General features: G+C 41.5%; 1 protein-coding gene across 1 annotated transcript in view; it reads left to right on the forward strand.

Annotated features, from left to right (window-relative positions):
* Positions 1-2,104: 2,104 nt before the first annotated feature.
* The window catches only part of LOC126335707 (Down syndrome cell adhesion molecule-like protein 1 homolog), a 371,152-nt gene continuing 360,479 nt past the window's right edge, over positions 2,105-12,777 (forward strand). Inside the window, exon 1 of the mRNA XM_049999164.1 lies at positions 2,105-2,121. Coding sequence (XP_049855121.1) covers positions 2,105-2,121 — 17 coding nt within the window. The remainder of the gene's footprint in view (positions 2,122-12,777) is intronic.

Here is a 12,777-nt window from a genome sequence, read left to right on the forward strand (position 1 = left end):
ATAGCGTTCGATCAATCTACAGACCAAATGAAAATATTACTTCACTTTTATTGCAGTCATTGATGTTCAGGCATTCTGTTACCTTAGAATTGAATAATTAGAAAAATCAATCAGCAACAGCTCGTGTGAATGTGAATGACGATATCTGTTGAATTATGTAGATATGGTCATCATGTGCAGATTCATCCTGGGTGAGAAGTATTTTCTGTGTAAACTTAAGTGTCGGCGTGGTGTGGTTATGTGGAAGTGACGCGGTCGCCCTTTGATTTTTCTCATTTAGGTGGGGAGCAGGGTAGGCTTTGTGGAGGTCTTAAGACGATATCTGGAGGTTCTGACCAATAGACAAAGAATTAGATACAGTAGAAAATTTTGCTCATGGATCAGGTTCCGGTTTGACAGTCTCCCTATCGTTTGTCACTACCCAATATGAGAGAACTGAGGAAAATAACTGACCAAGTTTTGGCTGATGGAGTAATTCAGCCTTCATTACTTCTCTACGCATCGCCAATCTTGTTTGGACTCAAACCCAGTGAGTTAGGATACCGTGCGGTTATGACTGTCGGGTCCTTACTCACGTTATTCAGGAATAAGTACTATTGCCCGGTCTCCATAATCCCTTCACATAATATTCCAGCGCCCACTATTTTACCGTATTCGACCTGAACCAGGCCTATTGCCAGGTGTCTCTTGCGGAAAAGTCTAACCCATTGACAGCGCACAGACAGGAACTTCTTTGAGTAAAACTGTGATCTGTTTAGGCTGGCTACAGGGGCAGACGTACTGTCACGACTGTCATATTCCGCACTGAGTGACCTCAAATTTAAATGTGTGCGTAACTACTTGAATAATTTTCTCGTCTATAGCAAAACCTTTCACGTGAGCCTGCACGATATGGAGAAACTCCTTCGCCATTTAAGTGAATCAGAGCTGCCTGAAAACTATCTAAAGTTAACCTGATTCAAAAGGATATTTCGTCTCTAGGTCTTATAGTGTCCAGCGAAGGCGTGAGAGTGGACCATATTCGAACCAAGGGCATTTAGCTGTTCCCCAGACCTAAGGACTACAAGGATAAAGCTAGGTTGATAGGCAGGATAAATGTTTGTCCCAAAATTGTTCCCCTATTTTTCCCAGCTGCTACCCCCCCCCCCCTCCCTTTAACCAGCTGCAGCAGAATGAAGAACATTTAAAATGGGGTGAATCTCAGCACGTGTTCTTCGATGCTTGAAGGCAATCTTGGGCACCGGTGCCTGATTTCGACACCGTCTTTGTCCTGCACGTGGACGCTCTAATTCGGGTGGCTTAGCCACGCTTTTCCAAGAGACGAGAGAAGAGAGAAAACCTATCGGGTAGCTTCCAGGTCACTATCTGCCGCGGCGAGCAAGTACTCTGCATACGATGAGAGGCCCTGGTCGTGTTATTTGGCTTTGAACATCTCGGGTTTCATCTTTAGTATAAGCCGTTCCAATTAGAGACGAATAACCATGCACAGACATGGTATTAGCTAAACGATGAAAGCCTGGGAGGATAGCCAAGTGGACTGTGAGGATCTCCGCCTTCCGGTATGACGAGCGGCATTGCATTCAGAAGGAATGGATAACCGTGCGACTGATGCCCTTATTCAAATGTTTCAGCAAGTCATAGAGCTTCCCCCAAAGCACTGAGGAACTTGCTTGTGTGGTAGGAGTCCTACAGGACATAAAGCAAGAGTTTGAAGAAAATAAAGAGGTGGCTGGGTACTCATTCAATAAGGAAATGCTCTGCTACCACTCTGACGGGAGTAACAAAATCAGTTTGCCTGCCCTAGGAGGAGATGTACTGAAGCACGCCCACATACACCAACCACCATCTATCAGTGGTCAACCCTTGGGAGAATGGAACACTCTACAGCTAGAACCCCTTACCAACCTTGTGGCAAACATGGTAGCAAGTTACAGAGCATACACTGCCGTTCGTGGTGATCACGTACACAATTAAGAACCAATCCCCACCATTTTCAGACTCCAGGGGGCAATCATAAAACGCGATGAGTTCATGGTAATTATTTTCTCTGAAAAAAGTGTCATTTCTGTCTGTTTCATTGTCTATCTCAGTTAACAGGCGCGACATGAAGACACGCAAGAGGTATGCGACCTTTTCTACGTAATTTGAAGGTTGTATTAGTGCTATAATGGATGCTATTAAAAATATATGGAAGTCACATGTTGCGTGATTACTTTCTTTAATTATGCGTTTCGATTTATACATCATTATCTGATTCATCGAGATTTGGGTGAGCACATCATATATAGGTAAGGAGTCCTCTACCTTATCCATCAGACAACGTATGACGTGTTCACCCAAACCTTGATGCATTTGTTGATAATGTATAAATCGAAACGTGGATTAAGGAAAGTGATTACCACACAACCTGTGGCTTCTATATATTTCTAATAACCTCAATTATAGCACTGATACAATCTTAAAATTTCTTTTGTTTACCTTCACCACTGTACTAGACCAATTCTTTCTATGAGTGGTCCAAGTTTCAGCGTGCTGTGTTGTTTAACAACGGTGCGGCATGTGAAAGTTACTTCAATCAAGAACTTTTACACGCAAGTGCAAATTTTGTCAAGACAGGCTCTACTAAAAATCTTAGTAGTTCTGAGGGAATGTCGTGTAGTCCATGGAGCACTAGTAGATATAGGCAGTCAAAATTTGCATTATACGGTATAACTTACAATTTTTACTTACGTCCATCAAAATACCTTGGTCTTTAGTTTCGTGTTACAAACAACACCGAAAACTTGCAATCGATACGAAAACACCAAAACTGTCATATTTCCCCCTATCATTGGTAATTAACACACTTTAATTTCATGAGGACTAATTTCGTAACAAACCCGTCTATTCTTTAACAATATACAGTTTCAATATTTGGTAAATAACTCGTTACAGCTGATGACTCTCACAAAACCTGTCGAAACACCACTATATTTCTCTCATCTAGTGTTTTAATGTAAACACACCAGTAATTACACACTCACTTCAACGGATTGATCACCAAGAAAATCATCAATCTCAATAACTAATCTGATCGCACTTTAATGTACACAAAGCGATTTGTGGTAGGGAATGTTCTGCAATTTTTTTAAGATAATTATTCATACGGCATGCTTGCTTGGAACTGCGGGATTCGTCGCTGTGCAGTGGCGAACTGTTATGTGGGCATTTCACTGCAGCGGAGTTGAGTCAATGGAAAACTTTTACAAACTGTCGAATAAATATTAACTTCAGACCGCGTAATTATTTGCAGACGCTTCCACCTAACCAAAGCGTAACTACCCCTGTTTCTGCCGTAGAATCACGGTATCTAATACAATCAGATTAAATGGATAAAATAATTGTTTTCTCTAACCTTTATTAACTGTCTGTAATTTCAGTCTTCATTTGATGATCCGTAAACAGCATACACTCTACTCCAACTTGACGATATCTAAGCAATTCCATCAAATTAGCAATTCTTTTATCATGTGATTAAATCTCCCGAAATTCAGTCAATTTTATTGACTGGGCCAATTTTCTTTCATAAAACAAATTCGGAGTATTTCCGCATGGAACGTTATTTACCTACGCCTCCATTATTACGACAATGAATATGGTCATCATTACATAACTCTTAGATCAAATACGACAGTTACATCACAGGCCTCTACACATAGTGGCACCGAATGAAGGTTTGAACGTGTCCCTGAGGAACGGCGCTGGAAAGAGCTCCAATCCGATTTCAAAGCTCAACTGTTTTTCCCGCTGGGTGCGTGTCAACCGCGACCGTCGAATTCCCGGGCGTGTTGAATGGGCGGCGTGCCAGGTGAATGGGCAGACGGGCCTGATTTAGTGGCCGCTGCTGAGGGTAACCGCAATTCGGACGCTGGAATCGCTAACGACACATCGATGGAGTCCCAGACCACCGACCAACCCGACAGCCGTCCGTTCGGTGCAGTGATGGATAATGCATTCTTTAAAACAGCGTCCCGCTCACATTGCTCCCTTAACACCCGTACAGCATGAGCCAGATTCATCGGAAAGGACGACTCATCGACAGCCATCGCAAGTGCTGATGAGCACACTGCAGTCGGAGACGTCCTTACCCTTTTTGTCTATCATATCTTACGCTGCCATACAGGAAAACATGTTCACAGCACAAAGCGCGCAAAAACCTACACAAAAGTCCCCCTTGTATAGATTTTAAAGCCTGATTTGTATACACTCTTTATAATTACGACTGTAAAAGGAAATGATATAATTGGTACTTGGTATCCTCCGCCATGCATCGTGCGGTATCTTGCGGAGCTTGTTTTTATAATAAACTAGCGGACACGGCAATGCTTTGCAATTGCTAAAAATGTATGGGAATTGGAGATCTTGTTATCCACCCCTCTCTTTGTCCATCTCCTCATCTTTCCATTTCTCTCAATCCATCACCTCCTTCCCTTCACTCTGTCCTTCTCTAACTACACTCCCCCCTATGTGCATCTCCTTCTCCTTCTCTCTCTCTCTCTCTCTCTCTCTCTCTCTCTCTCTCCACCTCCTCTACCCCTCTCACTCCACCTCCCCTTGCCCCTTTCTCTGTCCATCGCCTCCTTGCGGCCCTTTATGTCCATTTCCTCCCCTCCTCCCTCCATCTATTTACTCCTCCCCCCCCCCCTCTGTCCTTGAGCCTTGTTTATTGTTATTATAAATTCACATTCATTAGTAATATTCTAATAATAACTGCCCCCTTTTCTGCGAAAACCGACTGTAAGGAACAAAACATGATAGCACATTGTTTTGTATAAAATTTTTGCTTAAAAATATATGTAATGAGAAATAATTATTATGGAATAAACGATTTCTCTAATGGTAAATGTCATACTGTAATAGTTAAAACTGTCTGCGGAAAGAATTGCATATATTGACAGCAGAGTACAGCACAGCATTTTCTTTCTTGTAGTCGCTTAACATAGAATACCTGCACACAGTTATTTAAAAATATATATAGTGTGTGTCCTTACGAACGTTTATTAGATTATCCGGTAAAATTTTTAGACCTATCCGTATATATATATATATATATATATATATATATATATATATATATATATATATATAGAGAGAGAGAGAGAGAGAGAGAGAGAGAGAGAGAGGGGGGGGGGGGGGGTTAAACATAGACCTATCCTTGTATTTTAAATATATGTTAATATACCATATACATTCCAAAATATGTAGCCTATGTCCGTCTGAATGTTTGTTAGAGAATCGTATGAAAATAAGAAGCAAATAGGTCAAGTACTTTCGGAGATTTTTGGTAACAACGTTAAAAAACGACTCGTTATATAGTAGAATAGACATTCATACAAGACAAGAAATTCGTCGCCCTTAGTATATATAACGCGACCATCGCATCTAGCATTGATAATGGGCACAATTTGGCGAGGAAGAGAGTCCAGAAGTTTTTTCACATGCACTACAGCCAGGTGATTCATAATTAAATTCCGCACAGCAGTCGTTACCAAACTGGGCTATAATTTCCCACTGAGGGGAAAAATGTACTTTTCTGAGGGGTTAAAAGAAAATGTTTCAGTTGTGTTTCGGTCACGAAAGTACATTATTTTTAAAAGATCGTTGCTATTATCAGTATTTCGAAATACTATAACACTGATTACATAAGTTGCGAATAATAATAACACTTTTTAAGTATTAGCATTTTTGCGTGACACAATGTGGTGGAGGTTGTAGCTTACGAAACAAATGTACGAATGTCTTCTTACTCGCATTATTCTTCCACTACATACACACTTTATACTACGCATCCACGACAGGAAGAGTGAGACGTATATATCACACTTGCCTCGATATCTCATCAAATTGCGTCCTCGAAGTTGTGAATAGTTTCCGAAATGAGCCGTCAAGTGCTTCATTATTCAACATTAAATTAACTAATTGACAGCACAATAAAACATTAACTATGTAATTGCTATACACTGCTGTAGAATCTACGCAGGATTATTTATTTATTTAATACATCAGATTACGGCCTTCAGGCGCTGTCTTACATGAGACCAGGGTATATTATCAGTACTGGCAGGAGTCGGACATAAAGCATTGGCAGCCTGAAGTCCATTTGGTTGATTTTAAACGGGGGTGCAGGGTGTGGGTGAAGCAAGTGTCGTTTGAGATACGCGTGGTGTAGATTAAGTATGTTTTGTGACAAGCGTCTGCTCCTCTCAGTGTAAATAGTTAGCTTCCCCTCTCATGAGCAGCTAAACGTAGCACTCGCGATGCACTGAGAATTGCTTAATCTTTTCTAGGAAATAAGGTTGTTAGAAATAAGCAGTGGCAGCCACGGTGGCCCAGCGGTTCTAGGCGCTTCAGTCCGGAACCACATGGCTGCTGCGGTCGCAAGTTCGAATCCTGCCTTGGGCATGGATGTGTGTGATGTCCTTAGGTGAGTTAGGTTTACGTCGTTCTAAGTCTAGGGGACTGATGACCTCAGATGTTAAGTCCCATAGTGTTTAGAGCCATTTGAACCATTTTTAAATAAGCAGTATTAGTTATCTCAGTGACTCGTTAGTTCATAGTTTAATAAAACATCTACAAAAACTAAATATCACTTATTTTTCGTCATTTTAAAAATAAATATATTCAAAAAAATCTTTCTCATTCTCAAGCTTTGTTAGACACTAACGTTGGTGGGAGACTGGATGGAGGGAGCCCTAGCTAATATCTGACTGTACTCAGGATTAGTAGGGTAAGAGAGATTGAGAACCACTCATTGATGTACACGTACCAAATTGTAGAGAAGTTGGCTGCTATGTTCCAAGTATTCCCAGACGTTTTCTATCTGACAAATCAAGTGATTAAACGGATCAGTCGAGGTCCATTATATTGCCCGAGTGTTCGTCAGACTAGGAAGGGATGCCTGCAATCATGTGAACTCAGTCTTCTGACTGGTTTGATGCGGTTCGTCACAAATTCCTCTCCTGTGCCAACCTCTTCATCTCAGCGTAGCACTTGCAACTACGTCCTCAATTATTTGTTGGATGTATTCCGATCTCTGTCTCCCTCTACAGTTTTTGTCCTCTACAGCTCCCTCTAGTACCATGGAAGTCATTCCCTGATGTCTTAACAGATGTCCTATAATCCTCTCCCTTCTCCTATCAGTGTTTTCCATATATTCCTTTCCTCGCCGATTCTGCGCAAATCCTCCTCATTCCACCTAAATTTTCAACATTCGCCTGTAGCACCACATCTCAAATGTTTCGATTCTCTTCTGTTCCCGTTTTTCCACAGTCATTGTTTCACTACCACACAATGCTGTGCTCCAAACGTAAATTCTCAGAAATTTATTCCTCAAGGTAAGGCCCATGTTTGATACTAGTAGACTTCTCTTGGCCAGGAATGACATTTTTGCCAGTGCTAGTAACTTCATCTACTGCGTGACTATCAAACCTTATGTTAAGTTTCTCAGTGTTGTCATTTCTCCTGCTTCTCATTACTTTCGTCTATCTCCGATTTACTCTCAATCCATATTCTGTACTCATTAGACCATTCCATTCAGGAGATCATGTAATTCTTCTTCACTTTCACTCAGGATAGCAATGTCATCAGCTAATCGTATCGTTGATACCCTTTCACCTTGAGTTTTAATACCACTCCTGAACCTTTATTTTCTTTCCATCACTGCTTCTTCGTTGTACAGATTGAACAGTAGGGGCGAAAAAATACATCTCTCTCTTACATACTTCTTAATCCAAGCACTTCTTTCTTGGTCGTCCACTATTATTATTCCCTCTAGTCTCTTGTACATATTGTACATTGCCATTCTCTCCCTATAGCTTACCCCTATTTTTCTCAGAATTTTAAAATTCTCGCACCATTTCACATTGTCAAACACTTTTTCCACGTCGGGAAATCCTAAGAACGTGTCTTTATTTTTCTTTAGTCTGCTTCCATTACCAACCACAACGTCAGAACTATCTCTACGGTGCCTTTACCTTCCCTAAAACCAAACTGACCGTCATCTAACACATTCTCCGTTTTCCTTTCTACCTATCCGCTCTCTCCTTTGCATTTAACAGTGGAATTTCTGTAGCTCGCTAACTCTTACCAACCTTGCTTTTAATTTCACCGAAGGTTGTTTTGACTTTTCTGTATGCTGAGTCAATCCTTCCGACACTCATTTCTTTTCCGATTTCTTCACATTTTTCATGCAGCCATTTCGTCTTAGCTTCCTACACGTCCTATTTATATCATTCCTTAGCGACTTGTATTTCCATATTCCTGAATTTACCTGAACATTTTTTCACTTTCATCGATCAGCTGACGTATTTCTTTTGTTACCCATAATTTCTTCACAGTTACCTTCTTTGTACCCGTGTTTTTGTTTCCGACTTCTGTGATTGCCCTTTTTAGAGATGTTCATTCCTCTTCAACTATACAGCTTACTGAGTTATTCGTTGTTGCTGTATCTGTAGTCTTAGAGAACTTCAAGTGTATCTCCTCGTTCATTATTACTTCTGTGTCCCACTTCTTTGCGTATTGATCCTTCCTGACTACTCTGTTAGATTTAAACCTACTCTTCATCACTACATTACTGAGATCTGAGTCTTACAATCCAGTATTTGATTTCGGACTCACTGTCTCACCATGACGTAATCTAATTGAAATCTTCCCCTATGCCGGCAGGAGTGGTCGAACGGTTCTAGGCGCTAAAGTCTGGAACCACGCTACCGCTACGGTCGCAGGTTCGAATCCTGCCTCGGGCATGGATGTTTGTGATGTCCTTAGGTTAGTTAGGTTTAAGTAGTTCTGAGTTCTACGGGACTGATGACCTGAGAAGTTAATTCCCATAGTGCTCAGAGACATTTGAACCATTTTTTCTTCCGCTATCACCCAGCATTTTCCAAGTATACCTTCTCCTCTTGTGAATCTTCAACATAGTATTCGCTATTACTAGTTGAAATTTATTACAGAACTCAATTAGTCTCTCTCCTATCTCATTCCCTGTCCCAAGCCCATATTCTCCTGTCACAATTTCTTCTACTTCTTCCCCAACAACTGCATACCAGTCCCTATCACAGCTAGATTTTCATCTGCAGTCATCATTTACATATTGTATTACCCTTTCAGAATCCTCATATACTTTCTCTTCATCTTCAGCTTGTTACGTCGGCATTTATACCTGAACTATTGTTGTCGCTGTTCGTTTCCTGGCGATTCTGGTAATAACAACCCTATCACTGTATTGTTCATAGTAACACATTTTCTTCCCTACCTTCCTGCTCATTACGAATCCAATTCCTGTTGTACCATTTTCTTCTGCTGTTGATATTAACCTAGACTCATCTTACCAGAAATCCTTGTCTTCTTTGCTCTTCACTTCACTGACTCCTACTATATAATATATCTAGACTGAGCCTTCGTATTTCCTTTTTTCAGATTTTCTAGTTTCCCTACCACATTCAGATTTATGACATTCCACTTCCCGGCTGGTAGGACGTTGTCCTTTCGTTTGTTATTCAATTTTTTTCTCATGGGCGCCTCCCTCTTGGCAGTCCCCTCCCGGAGATCCGTATGGGGGACTATTCCGGACTCTTTTGCCAATGGAGACATCATCATAACACTTTTTCAATTACAGGCCACATTTTCTGTGTATACATATCGTGTATATTTAATGCAGTAGTGTCCTTTGCCTTCTGCGCACTCACGCCGTTTACCATTGCTGATTCTTCCGCCTTTAAGGGCAGTTTCCCAACCCAGGGACGAGAGAGTGCTCTGAACCTCTGTCCGCTCCTCCGCCCTCTTTGACAAGGCCGTTGGAATAATGAGGGCAACTTCTTATGCCGGAAGTCTTCGGCCATCAATGCTGATTATTAATCAAAATTTAAGCGGTGGCATCTTTCGAATCCTCCACCGAGAATGTTTTTACTACATGACAAACCAAAGATGACCGAAATTATCGATAGTGAAATTAATAATCAACGGGTAAGGCAGGATTAAATCTGTCTCTATGTTTTTTGACAAGGGATAGAGCAGAATGCCATGTAGGGTTTAAACAAAAACCTCCATCTCTATTTCTAAGGTTACTTGTCAATTTAATTTCAGCTGCTGCCTTAGCAACACTATCTCAAAAACTGGAAGCACATGCCAGAATCTCCGTGTTGTTATATTCCATAGCATGACCGGTGCCAAGGCAATATTCTCCAATGGAGGATTTCCTCAGTAGAGCAGTCCTCTGAGTCCTGAGAGTCTCAGCAATATATGATATGCCACAACTGCAAGGAATACGGTAGAAATCACATTTCACATCATATTCCCACAAAATACGACTTGTCCTGTTCGAAATGCTCCCTGCTTAAAATAAAAAGGCTGTAGACTGTGGTGCCCCCCACGTTATCATCTCCACTCACCCTGTGCACAATTGGTCGATAGCTCAACGCAGGTCTGATCTATCTTTCATATAACCATTCCGACGGGAGACAGAGCTAATGCCGCCTAACCCACTGACTGTTACCTCCACTATCGATAACTTCTGACGTCGGTGATCTTGTTTTCTGTTGGCACTAGTGTGTGTGTGTGTGTGTGTATGTGTGTGTGTGTGTGTGTGTGTGTGTGTGTGTGTGTGTGTGTGTTTGTGTGTGTGTGTGTGTGTGTGTGTGTGTGTGTGTATGTGTGTGTTATCTTTCCGGAATTTCTCTGCAAAGCGGGGTTTTAAATCCCTTGCACAGTGCTTACTTGCTGCAGTTTTGCTTTGAAAGTGGCAGGATATGGTCCTGTCGAAATATCAGTGGTTGTCGACGACTTCACATTTCTGCTTTCCCCTAAGTTATCTGAACATATACGACGGGAGAAACTCAGGACTCACGTCCAGGTCCATTTTCGCGGTAATTTAAATGTGAGGGCTCATGACATGGTACGAGAAACACACTTAAAATATCGCAGAACCACCTCCGATTGGAACTACATCCCCCGTGGGCCACTGATGTACTTAGCACCTCAAATCATCTTAAAGAGGACAAACTCACGACTCGTCGGAACACACTACGAGCCTCCAGTCAGCTGTTTGTCAAGCTTCTGTATTGTCTGACCATTTAAAGACTTTCTGTACCGCCGTGAACCATAACCTTTTTAGAGATGCCTCACTCCAAGTGTCCGTTGCATTCAGTTCCCTTCATAACATTCCCTCGGAAACTGGTTGAGCCGAACCGGAATTCACTGAAAAAAAGCAATTCCTGTCGGCTTTGTAATAGGTAGTCATTCACAGGGAGAGGCACTTTTCTCCAGTCCCTGTCTGTTACGATCTTTTCAATGATACACCAATAAAGCAGTAACCGCTATTCACGACGTGGTTATACGCACATCCAAGCACGATAAGTCCTTTCTGTCATCTTGTTATTTCACAACATCGACCGAATTTATTGTGCTGATTACGTGTAACCAACGAACACAGACACGCCACTTCACTGAAAAGACGTCAGCAGTAAATTGACAGGACCGCGTGGCACCAGTTCTAAAGCACCCCCGTGCCTCCAGTGATGAATAAAGTTTTCTCTGAGATTATAAGAAGTTAACTGTTTTGTATAATTCGTGCAGAAACAGATTGCGATTCTAGTAATAAGGGAACATGAAAGGAAGGTAGTAACTGAGATGGTACTGATACAGGGCTGTAGCCTATGCCCCATGTTATTCAATCTGTGCATCGAGCAAGTACTAAAGAAAAACAAGGAGAAAGTGAGAAAGGGAATTAAGAGTCAAGGAGAAGAAATAAAAAAATTTAAGGGTGATAGTGTGATTCTATCAGAGACGACTTAGAAGATCAGTTCAGTGGAATGGATAATATCTTGTAAATGTGTGTGAAATCTTATGGGACTTAACTGCTAAAGTCATCAGTCCCTAAGCTTACACGCTATATCTACATCAACATAATTACTCTGCAATTCACATTTAAGTGCTTGGCAGAGGGTTCATCGAACCACAATCATACAATCTCTCTACCATTCCACTCCCTAACAGAGCGCGGGAAAAACGAACACCTAAACGTTTCTGTTCGAGCTCTGATTTCCTTATTTTATTTTGATGATCATTCATACCTATGTAGGTTGGGCTCAACAAAATATTTTCGCATTCGGAAGAGAAAGTTGGTGACTGAAATTTCGTAAAAAGATCTCGCCGCGACCAAAAACGTCTTTGCTGTAATGACTTCCATCAAAATTCTCGTATCATATCTGCCACACTCTCTCCCCTATTACGTGATAATACAAAACGAGCTGCCCTTTTTTGCACCCTTTCGATGTCCTCCGTCATTCCCACCTGGTAAGGACCCAACACCGCGCAGCAATATTCTAACAGAGGACGAACGAGTGTAGTGTAAGCTGTCTCTTTAGTGGACTTGTTGCATCTTCTAAGTGTCCTGCCAATGAAACGCAACCTCTGGCTCGCCTTCCCTACAATATTATCTATGTGGTCTTTCCAACTGAAGTTGTTCGTAATTTTAACACCCAGGAACTTAGTTGAATTGACAGCCTTGATAATTGTACCATTTATCGAGTAATCGAATTCCAACGGATTTCTTTTGGAACTCATGTGGATCACCTCACAATTTTCGTAATTTAGCGTCAACTGCCACCTGCCACACCATACAGCAATCTTTTCTAAATCGCTTTGCAACTGATACTGGTCTTCGGATGACCTTACTAGACAGTAAATTACAGCATCATCTGCGAACAACCTAAGAGAACTGCTCAGATTGTCACCCAGGTC

Source organism: Schistocerca gregaria, chromosome 2, assembly GCF_023897955.1.
Source record: "Schistocerca gregaria isolate iqSchGreg1 chromosome 2, iqSchGreg1.2, whole genome shotgun sequence".
In the NCBI taxonomy this organism is placed as follows: Eukaryota; Metazoa; Arthropoda; class Insecta; order Orthoptera; family Acrididae; genus Schistocerca; species Schistocerca gregaria.